General features: G+C 41.9%; 1 protein-coding gene across 3 annotated transcripts; it reads right to left on the bottom strand.

The window, feature by feature from the left end:
• Positions 1 to 240: 240 nt before the first annotated feature.
• Positions 241 to 19113, bottom strand: CDKN2AIPNL (CDKN2A interacting protein N-terminal like). Of its 3 annotated transcripts, XM_016186787.2 has the most exons (4): positions 18815 to 19113; positions 16190 to 16289; positions 1855 to 1927; positions 241 to 549 (listed from the first exon to the last, which is right to left on the bottom strand). In XM_016186787.2, the coding sequence occupies exons 1-3, from the start codon at positions 19051 to 19053 to the stop codon at positions 1874 to 1876; spliced, it is 393 nt and encodes a 130-aa protein (XP_016042273.1). In that variant the 5' UTR covers positions 19054 to 19113; the 3' UTR covers positions 241 to 549; positions 1855 to 1873. The 3 variants fall into 3 exon arrangements, with proteins under 3 accessions (XP_016042273.1, XP_016042274.1, XP_060034136.1); XM_016186788.2 differs by lacking the exons at positions 241 to 549; positions 1855 to 1927 and adding an exon at positions 6896 to 8747 and having other exon boundaries at positions 18815 to 19110; XM_060178153.1 differs by lacking the exons at positions 241 to 549; positions 1855 to 1927 and adding an exon at positions 15689 to 16089.
• Between the last annotated feature and the right edge of the window lie 701 nt (positions 19114 to 19814).

The following is a 19814-nucleotide window of genomic DNA, read 5'->3' on the forward strand; positions in this document are numbered from 1 at the left end:
TGACCAATTATAAGACAGATATTGGTTTTCAGTGAGAAAATTAAAACATATCTACATTACTACTGGAAAATTCTTAGGAACATTCCATCTTTCAATTATTCTTCAGGATTTTCTTTGCTTGCTTTTACTTAAGCTTTGGAACAGATTTCTTTTTCATTAGCTGAGTAACAAAAGTGAACTTTGAGATTAGAAGGTTGTCATACAATGTTTATTTTAAAACTCTAGGTAAACTAAAGAAGGCTAGTTAATTATTTTGGTATGAAGTTTGATTCATGATAAAGTATACATGAACTTTTGATACAGTTCCTCTGTAGTAACAGACTTAGAACACTTTGTTCAAGGCACTGTTATAAGCACTTTAACATATAGAATCTCACTTCAAATGATAATCTAAAGAGGGAATTGTCATTAATGTTATAGATGAGGAAACTGAGTAGCAGAGTAAGTGACTTGTCCAAGGTCAATCAGCTTCTAAATTGATAGAACTGGGATTTGCCTCCAGGATGTTTGGTCTTTTAAACAGTAGTTTAAGACAGTAGTTGTACCATCCTTTAAGAGAAAGTAAGACATCAAGTTTAGTTTTAGAAATATACTGAGTATAAATAGTCATCCCAATTTGTGAAAACATTTTATTTGATTAGAAGTATATACAAAACTCTTGTATTCAATGATGGAAAGGTTTTCTTAGCCACCATTTTTCACTTTAAAAAAACATGAACACCTCAGAACTAGATAAGAGGAAAAATTTCTGGTCTCAAATGTAAAGGACTTTGACTTATCAACAGACCAGTTCTTTTCCCTTTTCTGGAAATACCCTTGAATCTGAAGACCCTTCACCCCTTCCCAAAATAAAAATGTTCCATGAATATTAATAACTTCTGGAACTGGTCTAAAAATTATTACTGGTGTAAGTGGAAGTTAGAGGATAAGAAAGCTACTAAAGGTGCCTTAGTTTGGTCTATGCTCAGTAAACAAAATGCCTGTGTACTCTATGTTCATTCAGCACTCTACAATAATAAGAGAACCCTAGAGTTCATCACAACTGAGTTGATATCTAAGTCATTTTGATCTCAGTTCTCCCAAATTGAAAGATACTGAGAGGGCAGGAGAGATAGCATAATGGTTCTGCAAATAGACTCTCCTGCCTGAGGCACCAAAGGTTCCAGGCTTAATCTCCAGCACCACCATAAACCAGAGTTGAGCAGTGAATGCTCTGGATTAAATATATATATATATATACAGAGATCTAGTCTTTAGGTGTTAGTTGCAATCTCTCTCAATCTCTCTCTACTGTATTCAATGTAAAGTCCCAAAGCCATGTTTAGGATGTGGGGGTCATTATGTAAATATAGAAGTCAATAGTTTGAAAAGCTATTTAAGGTAAATTTAATTATTTCTAGGACAGGGGAAGCCTTGTGCACCTGTTACTTTAGTTCTCATTTGAGAAAAGACAACTGATCCCCTACCCCCCACACAAAACTTTTGAGAAGGGAAACAAATGTATGAGCCTGGCTCCAGCCAAGGGGCTCCTATGTAGTAAGGTCTACTGCAGGGGTGGGAAATATTTTTTCTTCCAAGGGCCATTTGGATACTTATACATCATTTGTGGACTATAGAATATTATTCTAGTATTTTATTTATTTATTAATGAGAAAGATAGAGAGAAAAAGAACCAGACATCTTTCTGGTACATGTGCTGCTGGGGATTGAACTCAGGACCTCATGCTTGAGAGTCCAATGCTTTATCCACTGTGCCACCTCCCGGACCACGACTATACAATATTATCAACTTAAAGTTAGCACTTAGTGTTGCTATGAAAAAAAAGAAAAGGTTTATTGAATGTTGAGTCCCACCTATGGCTGCCTTGGCAAATTATTTCAAGGGTCCTAGATGGCCATTGGACTGGATGCTCCCACTGGGCAAAACCTGTGAATGAGAGATTTGCTTTCACACCTTGTTGGGCACATCATTAGCTCTTATTTTTGGATAGAGACAAATTGACAGGGAGAAAGAGAGAAAGAGACTGGCAGCACTATTCTACCACTTGAAAAGCTTCTCCCCTGCAGGTGGGGAATGGGGACTTGAACCTGGGTATGTGCATATTATAATATGTGTGCTTAACCAGGTGCACCACCACCCAACCCCCATGGTTAGCTTGTTCACTCTTTGAAATTAGTACAAAATTCCATTCTTGTTAGATATATGGAGGGTTTAGACCTGTGTGATAAGTCTACACAAGACATTTTAGGAGGTCCACCATTTACTGAGTGCTAAAACTTGCCCACATGACATTTTCGTTTTTTAATGACTACTAGAATGATACCTTTGAAAAGATTAATATAAGTACAATGTATTCTGCTGAGATAAAGCTGGTTACCTTGTCTATTTATTTTAATGACATACAGAAAGGTAGAGATAGTCCGGAGCACTGCTTAGCTTTGGCTTATTATGGTGCTGGGGATTGAACTTCGGACCTCAGAGTTTGTCATGAAAGTTTTTTGCGTAGCCGTTACACTGTCTTCCCAGCTCAAGTAGCTGATTTCTGTAAAGTCTTTACATGGTGATGGTCTTGGTAGGAAGTATGCTGCTTTTGTAGGCGGATAGCTCAGCCAGTAGGGTTCGTGCCTTGCTATCATACAGCCCAAGTTTGAGCTCCAGACATCATATGGGAGATACTGCACCTGAGGCAGTTTCAGTGCTGTGATTTCTTATCTGGATGAAAAATGTAGTCCAGGAACAGTGAAATAATAAAATGCATGTGGCCTCAATTCTACAAAAAAAAAAAAAAAAATTCATTCCCCCCCCCCCCCAAATGATGCTTCTATATGACCTTTATGAGAAGTTAGCTGATCTAAAGTCCTTCCTGGGAAAGTGGGATCCTTAGTCATTAGGCTGGGAGCATGTCTGGAGGAGGCCAGAGTCTATCTGAAAGTATCCCCTCAGGTTCCATCAACCTGAATGAACCACTTAATTATTTTTTGCTAGAGTGTCTTTGAAGACTGGCAAAATGCAAACATAAGGCTCGTTAAGGCAGACCTCTTAATGCTGCCTGTCTGTGTAACCCAAAAGATAGAACTGCCCTCTCCTTCTTCCTCTACAAATAAGGATTTTTCTTTGTTTTTGCCAAGAACACCACAGCCCATCTGCTGAATCAGTCTAGCAGTATTTCTGAAGAGGAGAATGCCAAAAGCTGGTTAGAGCTCTTTGGCCCCTGTATAAAGCCATTTTTATAAAACAGTTGGGGGATTTGGGGTCTTATTGATGCTAGTAGAGGATAAAAAGAAGCTGGTTGACTTCATAATCATCCTGGGTAAAGAATAGAAAGGAATTCAGAAACTGTAGTCCATTGTTAGCAGCTTCAACTGGAATATCACCTTCAAAGGAAAGTTAGATTTTCCCAAGCTGTGTTGTAGTCATCTGAGTTACAGGAGGTACCTGCATAATCACACAAAGCTTGTGGTTTTGGGGACAGACTCACTGAAACATGAGGATGACGGCTGCCTTTAGCAGGAAGATTTAACCCCGGGGTGGTGGGTCCAAGGGGTGCTTTGCAAGCGAGCAAGATCAGCAATGGCATTTCTGGGACCTGATGGTAGTGTAGTGAGGTTATTGATCTCATGTGTTCTGGGAGAAATTTCCCCTCCCTTTCTTCTGCTAGACCTTACACACATTAATTACTAGCTAGGGCACCCTGTCAAGTGTAATAGCAAGACAACAAAGTATGCGGAGCTAATGCAGGAGACCAGTAGGACAGCAGAGGACCTCCCTGACCCAAGCCCCCACATCTTCAGGGACACTTTAATAAGCAATTTTCTGTTATAAAAGTAGAGCATCGGGAGTCGGGCAGTAGTGCAGCAGTTTAAATGCAGGTGGCACAAAGCGCAAGGACCGGTGTAAGGATCCCAGTTCAAGCCCCTGGCTCCCCACTTGCAGGGGAGTTGCTTCACAGGCGGTAAAGCAGGTCTGCAGGTGTCCATCTTTCTCTATCCGTCTTCCCCTCCTCTCACCATTTCTCTCTGTCGTATCCAACACTGACATCAATAACAACAATAATAACTACAACAATAAAAAAAGGGCAACAAAAGGAAATAAATATTTGAAAAGAAAAAAAAAGTAGAACATGGCCATAAAAAAATAATTTGGTAAACAAAGAAGAAAGCATGAGTCATTCTCTCATCACCTGAGAAGCTAAAAACAGCTGGTTTAAAAAGTAGGGAATTTAGGTGATGGTCCAAACCAAAGTGTTCCCAGTCAGCTGGGGCTCCCAGTTCACACCCAGAACAAGGAGAGAGATCTTGTTAGGGTGAGAGTGCAAAGTCCTCTGCGACACAGACCTAAAGCAAAGATCATACTCTTAGTCTGCAAGCCCAGATCCCTAGGATCAGGTAGATGTCCCAAGTACGTTGGGGAAGACTGCAGTGGACACAAACTAGCCGATACCTTTTCATATCCAGGAGGGCCTGCTTTTACCCCTTACTCTGAACAGCCTGGCATTTGTGCAGCATTGTTCAGAGCCTGCTGCCATTCATTCACTCAAGGTATCTGACAAATAATGGATGCCAAGTCACAGATCAGACCCAGTCCCACAACTTGAATTGCCCTTCTGTAGCTTGCTACAATCTGGTCTTGACAGAGTGGCTGTGTTGCTTTTCTTTTGTAAATTAAAGCATTTCATGTCCTCCTATCGTGACTTCAAAGAATAAGCAGAGCAGGAATGAAGTGCCAGGTACTTTACCAGACTTTTCCATAGTATGATTTTGCATTGTATCCTCCCAATAAAAGAGTGTAATAGGAGTCATCCCCATCTTGCAGACCCCTCCACTGAGCTTAACTCAGAAGGGAGGAAACACTATCAGTACATAGTTGCTAGGCATAATTAAACATTTGCAATATAAGAAAACATCAAAGGGACAAGAAAATTCAGCCTTCACAGGATATTAGTGTTAGCATTCACACCAAAGCAAAAGCAGCAGGGAAACAATCAGAGTGGCACCATTTCACTCTTTAAAAAATTATTTGATAGACTAGAGAAATTGAGAAGGGAAGATAGGTAAAAAGAGACACCTGTAACAATGTTTCACCTCTTGTGAAACTTACCCCTGCAAGTGAAGGCTGGGAATTTGAACTCTGGTCCATCCCTATGGTAACCTGTGTGCTCAACCAGCTGTGCCACTGCCCAGCCCCTTCACTTTTTTTTTTTTAATCTCATTTCAGATGTGACTATTTTCACTGCCACTTACTATAGATAGAGCTTCAGGATAAGTGGTGATAGCTAATGTGATTCTTCCTAGTACTGAGGAATAGGTAAGCCTCGGGTGCAAATAGACCCTGGAAAAAGATCAGAGGGAATCTTTTCTCTGCAAAGGATTGTTCAGTTGGGCCATGGGCTGTAAAGTGTTTTAAAAAGCAATCTTCTGGATAACTTGAAAGGGTTATTAACTGAGCACTTCAAAGCATACTGTTAGCACTTGCTTCTCAAAAGGTCTTGACACTCCTAGTCATCTGTACTTGAAAACTATGTCCCTTCCTGTAATTTCACTTGATCTTAATCCAAAATCTTGGGCAGGACTTCACATATGAAGAGGTCAGTATCTTGCAATATCAATATCTATTTCTGTCTTAAGCTCTTTTCCTTCCTTCCATCTAAAAGAGTCCTCTAGGAACAGCAAAATTGTTCTTGTAGTCCCAGTAAAAACCCTGACAGCAAAAATAAAAGATCCAGTTCTAAAAAGTTGATTGGTTAATGTGACATGGTTACAGACATTATAAAGGCAAAATTAAGGGAAAAACAAAACAAGAACCAAGCAGTGTAAGCTAACAAAATGAGACAGAACCCCTCAGAAAAATGGAATCAGAAAATGATATTGATTAATTAGATGTCTTCAAAATTAAGCCGATGGGGATAGGGAGCTAGAAAGTTCACAATTGAAGCTAGTTTTATACAATGGGTAGAGCTTTCCTGACTTAACTTTACTGAAATGATTTTTATTTTAGCAAATGAGGCAATTAGCCCTGTATCGTTTATTCTAATGCTTCTTGTTGGCAAACCCCACCTATTCAATAATTCTGCCCCTCAGATGTCAATTTTTAACCCCTATCTGAATTCTTTTTGTCATTTTTTTAGGCTTTCCAGGTCTTACGAGACCCAGAAGGCCATACTCAAGTAGTTTCTGTTAAGAAGATCTGGCAACAACAACAACAAAAAAGATGATTTGGCATATCTCTGAAGTCTCCCAGAGATAGGGCCATACAGCCACCGTAGAGGGCCATACAGCCACCGTAGAAGTACAGGTGCTGTGTTGTGACAAGCTCTTTATGCATGACCAGCTTGACAGAGCCCACGCAACAGGAATTAAAAGATCCTGGGTTTTTGAGGAAGGCTGCCAGAGCACTAATGAAGTCCTGCTGGCTCACACCTTTTATAGTAACTCCAGGCATTGTGCAGCCTCTATGCACCAGTCAGGGGAAAGGGACCAACAGGTTTTTCTCAGGAATACAACTTAGATATTGGGTCTCCTGGGGTGTTACAGCTTATACAGAAAATAAAAATCCATGCTGAGAAACCTACAGGAAATGGCTTTTTAAAAGTGAATGTCTGCATTGCACCAAAGTAAAGGGCTCGGGGTGGGAGAGGGCTTTTCTTCCTTTTCTGTTTTTTTTTTTTATAATTATTTATTCCCTTTTGTTGCCCTGGTTTTATTGTTGTAGTTATTGTTGTTGTCATTGATATTGTCGTTGTTGGATAGGTCAGAGAGAAATGGAGAGAGGAGGGGGAGAGAAAGACACCTGCAGACCTGCTCTACCACCTGTGAATCGACTCCCCTGCAGGTGGGGGAAGAGGGCTTAGGCTGGGGATGAGAATGTTTTGCAGAAATTTGAGAAATTTTACACATGTATCAACAATTGTATTTACTGTAAACCATTAAGCGCCCCCACCCAAAAAAAAAGATGATGCTAATAGAGATAATCACAATATACATTACATTTGAGAAAAAGAGGCTAAGGCTAAGTGAACAGTTCTTGGCCCTCTACATCTTTGTGTAATTCTGTGACCTTGCAAACATCTGATTTATTTCACCACTCTAAGGTGACCTATTGTTTTCCATTTTCATTTCAGAGGGAGACACACCACTGTACCAGAGCTCCCCCAGTTTCTCTGTGCTCACACATCGTACTAGGGTTTGAACTCTGGTTACACAATATGGTAAGGCAAACACCCACAGGATGAGCTGTCTTCCAATTCCAGCTCTTTATATCTTAGTTCTTGCTATAGCTCTTTGTGAGATGTATTTATTTTTGTGATCTCCATTTTTCAGATAAGACTGGAGAGAAGAGAGAAATGACTTGTTGAAAGTTTTAAGTCAGAGATCCTGACTTCTTCCCTTGGTCCATCCTAGAGGTCTTTGCAGATTAAGAGTTAGAAGGTGCACACTGATGTGACCCATCCAAGGTGTGCTGCCTGGTCTTTTACATTGAACCATGAACAAGTCCTCCACTTCTCAGCTGCCAGACATCATCTCCCACAGCCAGCTCACCTTTTCAGCACTTTTCCCAGCTATTCAATTACCTGTGTTTGTCAGCTGATGAATCTAAGTGTTGGTCCACTGTCTTACTTGCCACCATCCTCACTAGAGACCCCAGATGAGAGAATCCTGCTGCACCCAACTGCTATATTTCTGCTGCTCCAAATGAAGTCCCTCTCTCAGTATTTATGCTTGGAGATAAGTACTTAATGGTAGTTATGACATAAGAAAGAGGAATGAGGAGGAGATAGAAGAAAACTACATTAATGAAAAGGAGGAAATAAATACTTGAATTTCATAGCAAAGTAGCATTACACTAGAGTATTTCTTGAGAACTGTACAAGGCAGTTCCCCAAGTCTGTAAGTGTGAAGCTTCATATTCCCTCAGAAAAAATAGAATATGTGGGATTTACTCAGCGAATCTAAAAATCAACTGGACTGGCTTATAACATTTTGCATCTGCAAGTTTTAATTAAGGTCAGATGCTGTTTTTGTTGGTTGTGTTTTACTATGGGTACCTGAGGCTTGTGATTTGATTCTTACTCCTCTCTGATAGTTAAGTCTATTTATCAATGGGATGTGTGGATACGTGTACAGTATATATACTTCACATAGAAATAAGGAGATGAAGGATCTAGCTAGCTTCTGGGGGAAGAAAAGAAAACCATGAAACAGACTTAAAGGTACACTGTTGAAAAATTCAAATTGTAAAATTCATTACCTGCCATTATTACATTGACATTAAAAAAGGGTGTGGGCATTTATAAAGTTTATAGGCCAAGTAGGTGGGTCCAGGGGTAGAGTGCATGCCTTGCATGAATGAGACCCTAAGTTCCTTCCCCAGCACCACGCAAAGAAAAAGACATCATAAATGACAGAGCAGTGCTCTAGTCTTGCACAAGTGATGAAAAATTTAAAAAGATAATAAAACTTTATAACAAGTTTGACACTTAGAAACTGAAAATTAAAAAGGCTGCATGATTTATAAATAAATAGCCATGTAGACTTTTACAATGACAGCTACTTGAAGAATGATAACTTTTAAGATTCATTTCAACTACCTCTTTCCTGTACTGGTAATACCAAGGGTCTTAAGAGAACATCCATGATCAATGTCATATTCATCCCAGACTCCTCTCTGTGAGAGATGATTGATTCTGTAGATGGTTCTTTTCTGTAGTTGATGACAGAAATGTGATAAAACTTACAGCTTAGCTTTGATGCTGGAGAAAAATAAAAGAAAATGTTATGTAGTCCAGTGAATCTAATCCATAAAGTAAAATACAGTAGTAATGCAATATTTATTTACTACCCAGATATAAGCAGACTAAAATTACCAACATTTTATTACATCAAAACATTCATTTGGAAGCTGGAACCTAATTTTTTTGTCTTGTCATCTGTGCTCTATAAATATTCCCAATTTAAATTGATAACAAAAATACTTAAAATACAACTTTTTTTCTCCTGGCACACTATGCAATGAAGGGTTCTAAAAGCAGAATCACACAAACACTTTTGTCTTTATTAAAAGTACTTGAATCCAGGTAGTAATTCACAACACTGCACATTGAGTTAGGATATTTAGGAGATGTAGAAGCTATTTATTTCTAGATTTCACACTACTAGAAACTGTAAATGCATGTCTTCAAAATAGTGGTAAATTGAAGCAGATATTTTCTTTCTGGGTACTTTTCTAGCACCTTTGGTAAATTTAAACTGGGCTTTAAATAATTTTTAAGCAGGGTGTGAAGGAATCATTTTGGCTGTCACCTTGTATCTGAATGGATTCCCTTAACATTTAGCAGTTTGAAAGAATCAATCTGAGTCTTTTTAGTAATCAGTTTTCAAGGTATGACCTATTTCTTATAAAGCCTTTCACTTTGATCTTTCTGAGAAACAAAATTCCTCAGCAAAAATAAAAATAAAGTCTCACTCCCCCCCCCCCTTTTTTTCCTGCTTCACTGCTTGTGAGGCATCCCCCCCTGCAGGTGGGGAGCCAGGGGCTTGACCCTGAGTCCTTTCATGGGTACTTGTATATAGTACTGAGTGTGCTTAACCAGATGTACCACCGCCCAGCCCCCAAAAGTCTAAGATCCTAAAGAAACCACTTTTACCTCAATGGCAAAGAGAATCTTTTAAGCTACATCTCAAATCTAATAGGATGGACAAAGCTGATAGTTACTCTGTTAGCACTGGCTTTGACTGCTAAAATATGGTCTTTCCCATGAGGTAATGATAGGTGATCCACACATCCCAGACATTAAACACTGGCCTGTGGGATAAGACACTATTTCTTCTGCTTCTGTTGAGTAAAAGGAAGAGGTAGCTCTATTGATCATTTATCTTGGGAAAACAATACAAAATCTGAGTTAAGGAATTAATCTGAAAGACTCTCCCCAACCCCAATGCATGCCACCTTAGACTGGTAGCTCCTGGGTCACTGGGGAGCTAGTATAGTGGTTATGCTAAAGACTTTCTTACCTGAGGCTTTGAGGTCACAGGCTTAATATCCAGCACCACCATAAGCTAGAGCTAAGCAGTGCTTTGGTATAAAAAAAGTAAATAAACAGAATCACAATTCCAAAAGGAAGTGCTGCTCCATTATCTTAGAACTCATTAAGAATGGATAAAATGCATTAAAGAAAGATAACTTGAAATGCAAGTATACTTGTTTTTCTAAAATTTCTTTTGCATTTTATAGTCATTCTCATACTGCCATTTTCCTCATCATAAAAATGTTCTCAAGAAAAAAAATGGACCAAGAAATCAAGTTGACAGCTTCTTTCTCTGAGCCAGTAATGATAGCTTTCTAGTCGATCACTCCTTTCTTTTTAAGACAATGCCTTGGAAATATTAACTCTGACAGTCATAGTAATGACACCCTTCTTGAGTGAGCTGCTGCTCTTTGTTATTACTCAATAATGGGTAAGATGGTCAACTACAAAAGCTGCTAGTAGGTGCCTGTGTATGGCTGTGAGATAGCTAAGATTGTTTGCTCAATAGATTTGTGTATGAATCCTGCTCTTTCAAAAGAAAAATCAGACACTGCAACTGTTTGACAGTCCCACCTGTCAGAGAACAATACTCTTTTCTTCACTCTGGGGGAAAAAAAAAAAAGGAATTGGACAGACCTAGACCTACTGATATGCTTGCCGCAAAACTAGAGAACAGTTTTCATAAGTACTTTTCAAATCTTTCTTGATAACAAGTTGTGTCCCTACATCATGATCTTCACTGCAGCTTCAACATACTAATGCCAAGTGCTTCATTTTCACTAACTAGCTGGCTTTAAATCCCAACTAAATCCTAATTTTAGAGCTAAGGATCAATTCTGAGCAGACATCTTCAGGTACAAGACTCAACATTAAGGGTTTTTTTCAGTCTCCAGGATAACAATGTTGGTGTGTGTTTGTGTGTATGTGTGTGTATGTATGTGTGTGTGTAGAAACTTAGGCACAAGAATTGCTCCAAAGTTCCCTGGCTTTTTTTTCTTTTCCCTTTTCCTTCTCCCTACCTGCCTTTCATTTTATTTATTAATGAGAAAAAAACAGCATGTTGATAGTCATATCACTCTGAACATGCCTGATCTCGTAAACTAAGCAGGGTCAGGTCTGCTTAGTTCTTGGATGGGAGAGCCAGAGCATGATCACTTTGGCACATGTGATGCCAAGGATTTAACTTAGGACCTCATGCTTTATCAACTGTGCCAACTCCTGTTGGTTATTACTCCAGGTCCCCTGCATTACTTGACGCTGTGGTCTATTTACATAATCACTGTTTTGCCTGAGACCCGCCCTGCCTGCAGGGCATTGGTTTAATTCCCACTGGTTAGATGGAAGCTTGCTACCTTTGTACTCTTTTCTTCTCTCACCCCCTCTCCTAGCCATTTCCTTTTCCGACCTGCCATTTCCGCTTCAAAAGAGATAAAGGCGTTTTCTCTGATCAATAAAGGCATTGCATTGTGTTCCCGCTCAGCCACGAGTTCCTAGTTCCTCTCCTGCGTCGCTGAGTAAGCAGTAGCCCAGGTTGGCTCCAGTTTAGTTCTCTCCAACCCAAAGAGCGCGTGCCTGGGAAGAAACACCCTCACGCTAGCCCAGCAAATTCCCAGGCTACATCCTGGCTCTCTTTCTAGTGGGCTCTGCAGGTGACCTTCAGCAAAAGTCTGCATTGACATACAAATCTGATGACTCAGTCTCAGATGGGCAAAATTATGCATGACTCTCTTATTAGTATCTCACTTTTTAGGATTAAATGAATTTCATTTTCAATGACATCGATAATCTAAAACTTGATTACTAAGAAAACTGGTTTTATTTGAAGGAAACCGAAACACATGTAATCTCCAAATGCTATAGAAGTACAGGCTTTCTACAGGTAGCAAAGTCTGGATGATCAGTAAGATGGTAGGTTTCAGGAATGCCAAGATCACTCACACCTGAAAACTCTTCTCTGGATACTCTTATTGTGGAATGAGTTTCAAAAATGAACATTTCTTAACTCTAGGTTTTTGTTTTATTTTGCTGCTATAAGTAATATTTTAACAAACTTCATGGGTATGGAAAAAATGAACATCTCGGGGAAGAGGTTCCCTATCTTTTTTTAGGTTTAAGACTTCTTTATAACATGCAATAGTTTAGACTCACCCAGTTACAGTTTTATAATACAGGCATTCTCCCCACCACATACAACCTCCTCACAATGGTCTGTTGATGTTAGGAACACACATATCAGTTAAAAAAAAGCCTCTTCAACACCTATGGACATCTACTTTTTGACAATGGGACTCAAACTATTAAAGAGAGTCCCTTCAACAAATGGTGTTGGGAATGTTAGGTTGAAATGTACAGAAGAATGAACCTGAACCACTACATTTCACCACATACAAAAGTAAACTCCAAATGGAAACTCAAATACCTAGAGGTCAATAATGGCAGAAATCTTTTCCATCTAAGTTTGATAGGCATCTTCAATGACACAAGTCCAATTGCAAGGAAGACAAAACAATAAATAAGCCAATAGGACTATATCAAACTGAAAAGCTCTGCACCACACAAGAGATCACACAAGACTCCTTACAGAACAGAAGATCTGGACAGGCCATTCATCAGACAGAAGGTTAAGAACCAAAATATATAAAGAACTCACCAAGCTAACCAACAAAAGACAAATGACCCCATCCAGAAAGGAAAAGATATGAACAGAACATTCACCAAAGAAGAGATCCAAAAAGCTAACAGACATTAAGAAAAAAAATTTTTTTTAAATGCTCCAAGTCATTGTCAGAGAAGTGGGGCCTGACAAACATGAGAAAATGCTCCAAGTCACTGATTGTTAGAGAAATGCAAATAAAGACAACAGTGAGATACCACGTCACTCCTGTGAGAATGTCATACAACAAAGTAGTAACAACAAATGCTGGAGACTGTGGACATAAAGGAACCCTCCTGCACACTGTTGTGAATGTAAATTGGTCCAACCCTTGTGAAGAGCAGTCTGGAGAACTCTTAGAAGGCTAGAAATGGACCTTAATCTATGACCCATCAATTCCTCTCCTGGGGATATAGCCTAAGGAATCAAACACACCAATCCAAAAGGATCTCTGTAGACCTATGCTCATAGCAACATAATTTGTAGTAGCCAAAATCTGGAATCAACCTAGGAGTCTTAACAATAGATGAGTAGTAAGAAAACTGGTATATAGAATAGAATACTACTCAGCTATTAAAAATGATAAATTCACCACCTTCACCTCATCTTGGATGTAGCTTGAAGGAATCATGCTACGGAATGGCGGTAGCTTTCAGGTCCTGGTGATGGTGGAGGACCCAGACTGGGGGAGAGTGTTTTGCAGAAAACAGATATTTTATACGTATACCAACAACTATCTACTGTAAACCGTTAACCCCCCCAATAAAAAATATAAAAAAGCCTCCTCAGTCTACCCTGGGGTCTGTAGGTCAGATATAGTCTAGCATTAGCTAGAAAGAGTATAACTACAAATGAGACAATATGAAAACCAACTATTAGCACAATACTTCATAGGAGCATAAAGAATCTGCCACAGATAACTCACCTGGGATAGTGCCTATGTGTGTGACCCAGGTTCTAGCCCCTAGTATACCACATGAGAGTAGTAAGGCACTTGGGGAAGCTTTATGGTGTGGTGTCCCTCTCCTGTCTGAAAAAGTCAGTCTGGAGTATGAAGTCCCAGGGATGACAGAAAAATAAAAGACTGCCACAAGCAGGAAGTGAAGACTCAACCTAGTCCCTGCCACCCCTACCCTATAAAGTATACTGAGGCAGCTATGAACTACTGAGCTACACCTTGAATGGGCCACAGGAACTTCACCACTCAAATGCCCAGGTATATTTTTTTTAATAATGTACAAACAGTGAAACAAGGCTCTAGCACATGTACAATACCACTGAGTGGACTTGCTGGCCTAAGTTTTATTCTACAGTCTTCTCCCAGCGGCCTTTCCACGCCCCCCCCCATTTGATATGACAGAATTGAAAGGGGAGGGGGAGATAGGGAGAAAGATATCTGCAGACTTGCTTCACCACTCATAAAGCATCCCTAATGCAGGTGGGAAGCAGGGGCTCGAACCCTCATCTTTGCACATAGTACTAAGTGTGCCACCGTCTGCCTCCCTTATTCTGGAGGCCATTTTTTTCCCCTTTTGTTGCTCTTCTTATTGTAGCCTTGTTGTGGTTTTTATTGTTGTTGATGTCACTAGTTGTTGGATAGGACAGAAAGAAATTGAGAGAAGGGGAAGACAGAGGGAGAGGGAGAGAAAGACACCTGCAGACCTGCTTCACCGCTTGTGACACGACCCCCCAGCAGGTGGGGAGCTAGGGGCTCGAACCAGGATCCTTACTCCAGTCCTTGCGCGACCTGTGCTTAACCCGCTGCACTACCACCCGACCCCCTTCTGTAGTCTTTTTGAAAGTCAGATAGGGAGAGAGGACAGACACCAAAATACACCACATCACCCATAGAATTACTTGGTGTTTTCATGCAGTGTTATAAACCAACCCAGGGCTTCACACTGAGTTATCTTATAAATCCTCCCTCCCCCAGAGATTTTTTTCTTGAGAAGACCCCTTTTTTAAGAGAACCTTCCATGAGAGGATCTGAAAAATCACAAACTCCCAATTCATATGGTTCCCTGAGGAACTAACAACAGTTGCCCCATTACCAGCTGGTTTCAAAAATTAAAATGGGCCTTTGAACACCAAACCCAAGTTTCTGATTGCAAGTTACAATGAATACTACGAGACTACTTTAGGAAAACTCTGAAGTCAAGTGTATGCTGTTTGGGACTGCAGTACTATTAACCTCATTAGTTCCACAAAGGTTATATTGGAGGAGACCCCCAAACAATAGTAAAATAATAGGGTAAGGCAGGAGTCTATGTTTAGGATTGTACAACTAAAATGGGGCCAATAGACTTTTCACCCTGTTGCCATAGTCAATCTGATAAGCACTTCTGCGAATCTTATTTGGGGTATGCCTACAGCAGAACACAGACTTTTGGCACCATCTCTTCCCTGAAGAAACTTAAACAATCTATTTTGAGAGAGGCCTGGACAGAGTACCAAAGAAATAAACAGAAATACTGGACCAGTTAATTCTGATTCCTGACAAGACCAAGAAAATGAGAAAAAGCATGTCTTAGAGGATTCTGAAAAGTAACTGATAGCCAGCTCCACCATTTGGTCTCCTCCCTGGCCCCAGCCCTGTGATTCAGTTACAAAGTTCTTTGGACAACTGCTCACACGGTGTTGAAAGTCTACAGCCTCAGTCTAAACTGCAGAATAGGAAATAGCTGAGATGTCTTTTTTTTTTTTTAATATTTAATTATTCCCTTTTGTTGCCCTTGTTGTTTTATTGTTGTAGTTATTACTGCTGTTGTTGTTACTGATGTTGTCGTTGTTGAATAGGACAGACAGAAATGGAGAGAGGAGGGGAAGACAGAGACAGGGAGAGAAAGATAGGGAGAGAAAGACAGACACCTGCAGACCTGCCTTATCAGCTGTGAAGCATTCCCCTGCAGGTGGGGAGCCAGGGGCTCCAACCGAGATTCTTACGTGATCCTTGCACTTTGCACCACCTGCACTTAACCTGCTGCGCTAACTTAACCTGCTGCGCTACCGCCCAACTCCCTGCAACTACATTTCTATCAGTTGGAGAGGTCAAATAAGTCTGGCCCAGCCCTCACCCTTGGAGTAAGATTGAGTTAATGTTACTATGTTTTTAAAGTGGGAAGCTGTAGTACTCTAGCCAGCATCTTCACAATGAAGAAAAACCTGGAAACAGAAATGTTCCTATAAGTAAAGAGGGTAAGTTTATATTACTCCACCAGCCATGCATAATTGATCAAACTGAGTTGTTACCTAGTATGAAAAGATTTGTATTAATTACACAGACACAAAAATGAAAGGGCTTAAATCTTTGGAGCAGTAAGAGCACTGGGCAAGGAGGGGTAGATATAATGGTTATGCATGGAGACTCTCATGCTTGAGGCTCCAATGTCCCGGGTTCAATCCTGCTGAGTAATGCTACGGTGAAAATAAATAAATGAAAATAAGTAAAAGCACTAGCAAGCAATAAAGGCAGCGATATTATACTACTGCAAATGTACTTGGAAATCCTGTTTACCTTTTTCATTAATTCACTTCTGGTGGTAAACTGTGGTAGGTCTTCCACTTCAATCCCATCAGCCATTTCCATCACCTTGTCTAAAAGCTCTTTGTTGTAACTGCACAGTAAAAAGTAGTAAGGGAAAAAAATTGCAACAGTTACTTGTCATCAAGTAAAATTGTACTAAAAACCTGGAAGCAGCCCAAGTGTCTAACAACAGATGAGTAGCTGAGTAAGTTGTGGTATATATACACAATGGAAGACTACTCAGCTATTAAAAATGGTGAATTCACTTTTTCAAAAAAAATTATTTAATATTTACTGATTCCCTTTTGTTGCCCCTTTTTTTATTGTTGTAGTTATTATTGATGTCATTGTTGTTGCATAGGACATAGAGAAATGGAAAGAAGAGGGGAAGACAGAGAGGGGAGAGAAAGATAGACACCTGCAGACCTGCTTCACTGCCTGTGAAGTGACTCCCCTGCAGGTGGGGAGCTGGAGGCTCAGACCAGGATCCTTATGCCGGTCCCTGCGTTTTGCGCCACCTGTGCTTAACCTGCTGCGCTACTGCCCAACTCCCTGAATTCATCTTCTTTACCCCATCTTGGATGGAGCTTGAAGGAATCATGCTAAGTGAGATAAGTCAAAAAAAAAAAAATGAATATGGGACAATCTCACTCACAGAAGTAGAAAAATAATAACAGAAGGGAAAACACAAAGCAGAACTTGGTCTGGAATTGGTGTATTGAATGAAAGTAAAAGACTCTGGGGTGGGGTAAGGTTCAGGTCCTGGAACATGATGGCAGAGGAGGACCTAGGGGTTGTATTGTTATGTGGAAAACTGAGAAATGTTACACATATATTGTATTTGACTGTCAACTGCAAACCATTAATCCCCCCAATCAAGAAAAAAAAAAAAATTGGGCTAGAAGGACTGTAAGCTAACTCTCGGGGCTGATCTGACAATACAGAAAAACAGGTGCATGCTCAGCAGCAGGTTAGCACAGTTCTTCCAACCTGTGGATACAGAAATGGCTCTAAGATTGCCAACAGAGCGGGTGTTTCAAGTTTCACAAAGAAAATGAAAATTTTTATAAAAATGGAGACATTGTACATCTGGCTGTATGTTATTTGTGGATGTGGAATAAAGGCCAAGTCATTTTCATTTTTCAAACATGTTGGGATGTTGGTCTAATGAAAATAACTGATTTTTTTTTTTTGCCTCTAGGGTTATTGCTGGGGCTCAGTGTCTGCACTATGAACCCACTGCTCCTAGAGGCTATTTTTTCCCTTTTGTTGCCCTTGTTGTTAGTATTGTTATTGCTGTCATTGTTGTTGGATAGGACAGAGTAAAGTTGAGAGGAGGGGAAGACAGAGAAGGGGTGAGAAATATAGACACTTGCACGCCTGCTTCACCGCTTGTGAAACGACCCCCCCCCCCCCCCCCGTAAGTGGGGAGCCAGGGCTCGAACTGGGATCTTTACGCCGGTTTCTGCACTTGGCACTATGTGCGCTTAACCCCAGGCACTACCGCCTGGCCCCATGTACGGTATTTTTTCTACATTTGCCCTAGCTTAAATTCTTTTTTTTTTTTTTTTTTTGCCTCTAGGGTTACTGCTGGGGCTCGGTGCCTACACTATGAATCCACTGCTCCTGGAAGCTATTTTTTCCCTTTTGCTGCCCTTGTTATTATTATTGTTATTTGATGTCATTGTTGTTGGATAGGACCGAGAAATGGGGAGAGGAGGGGAAGACAGAGAAGGCGAGAGAAAGATAGACACCTGCAGACCTGCTTCACCGCCTGTGAAGCGACTCCCCTGCAGCTGAGGAGCCAGGGGCTTGAACCAGGATCCTTACTCTGGTCCTTGAGCTTGGCGCCACGTGTGTTTAACCCGCTGCGCTACCGCCCGACCCCCATCCCCCCCCCAGCTTAAATTCTATTAAATGGAATATCTTAGAAGGCGGGGGGGGGGTATGTCTGTTGTTCCCCCATATGATGTTCTAACTCCCAGAAAGCAAAACCAAAAGACTTAGGACTGGAAGAGCTATGTCTGCAAAGGAGTGAGGCACCCACAAGGGGCCCAGAAACCATCTTATCCTATCAGGAAACACTTAAAACAAAAAATTTGCAAGTGCTAGAGATTTGCCATCTTCTTCAAGGTGGGGTAGAAGAGTTGCCTTGTCAGGCATTTGTCTTTGTAACAGGAAAGGCAGATAAGCCTGGGTCTTGCTCAGGGTCTGTCCAACTGGGGTGTGAGGAGCAAAAGCAAGAGAGCCCAGGGTGTTATAGCTCCAGGTATATCACTCCCCCTCCCTCAACTTCTTCACATGTCAACTGGGGTTATCAGTTTCTGTCTCTGCATTTCTACCTTGTGGGTGAGTGGTGCTAATGGACTTAAAACTGCACTCTGCAAAGGCGCTAGTGTTGCGCTCGCCTTGTGCTGATTTCCTGCTAGATGGCAGCCCGTGCTAGGTGCTTGGATCCCTTTACTACTGTAGTCACCACAACAAATCCATTTCCTAGGTCGGAAACGGAGCCTCAAAGAAGTTACATATCCTAAAGAACTGGCCGGGAAAGGAATAAGCCCTAAGGCTGGAGGTGGAAAGGCAAGGAGCAGGGTGTGGGCCGGCAGGGGTGCGCACCTGCAACCCAGGAAGAGGTGGTTGGCCCAGACCATGGAGAGGGACAGCAGCTGGTCCAGGCGGCCGCTGCCGTCGGGCGGGTCACGGTAGTCGGCCAGGTGGCGCAGGATGAACTCCATGCGGGCCTTCCATTGCTTCTCGCTCTCCGAGTAGGAGCGGAACTGTTCGGCGAAGTCGGTCGCCTGCCGCACTCCGGAAACCAGCTCCTCCACAGCGGCGGCCGCCTCACCACCCACCATTGCGGTCTCCGTCTCCCAGAACCGGCTCGCCCACCGCCTTCCCGACACGCACCGCGCCGCCTCCCGGAAGCTAGAAGGGCCCCGGCGGCGCTCGACTGCTCCGGAGCGCGGGCCTGGAGCGCCCTCGCCTGGCGCGGCGGCCTACCCAGCCCGGGCCCCTCAGACCGCGGCATCCTGGCGTGTGTGTCCACCCGGGAGCTGCGGGGCGTTTGTTCTGTAGACCCGGCCGGGAGCCGTGAGGAAACAGACACCCGCCCCTGCAATCACAGAGTCGGGAGCCCTCCTCCCAGTAGCGTGTGCGTGTCCTTGACCTGGGGGCGGTTCCCTCACGTCGCCTCCTTCAGTGCTCGGGCTACAGACACGTCTGCTCTGGCTCTTCTGAGGACTTGTGTGGAGGCGCCCGGGGTCTGCGGCTTCACACCCCACCTGGCTGTGCCTCCCCTTCCCCTTCCCCTTCCCCTTCCCCTTCCCCTTCCCCTTCCCCTTCCCCTTCCCCTTCCCCTTCCCCTTCCCCTTCCCCTTCCCGGAGCGAGTCATTCGTCCACTTAAATACCTGCCAAGCCCTTTATCTCCGTGCTGGGCAACCAGCGAGAGCAAACTCCTCCGAGCCCTGCTCCGACGACCTCGCTCCCTCCTGGGGGAGGCAGGCATAGTGAGATCATCGCGAGGATGAAAATAATAATAATGATAAATCAATGCAATGGTGACAAATCATACTAAAGAGACTTCCAGAGTGCTAGAAGCAAGAATGAGTCAGGGGC

Source organism: Erinaceus europaeus, chromosome 2, assembly GCF_950295315.1.
Source record: "Erinaceus europaeus chromosome 2, mEriEur2.1, whole genome shotgun sequence".
Taxonomy (NCBI): domain Eukaryota; kingdom Metazoa; phylum Chordata; class Mammalia; order Eulipotyphla; family Erinaceidae; genus Erinaceus; species Erinaceus europaeus.

Coding starts and splice junctions, on each gene's coding strand:
- CDKN2AIPNL (XM_060178153.1), bottom strand. CDS start 19,053: ATGGTGGGTGGTGAGGCGGCCGCCGCTGTGGAGGAGCTGGTTTCCGGA. Junction 16,290..18,814: donor CACCTCTTCCTGGGTTGCAG/GTGCGCACCCCT, acceptor TTTACTGTGCAG/TTACAACAAAGAGCTTTTAG. Junction 16,090..16,189: donor GAAGTGAATTAATGAAAAAG/GTAAACAGGATT, acceptor TTTTCACCGTAG/CATTACTCAGCAGGATTGAA.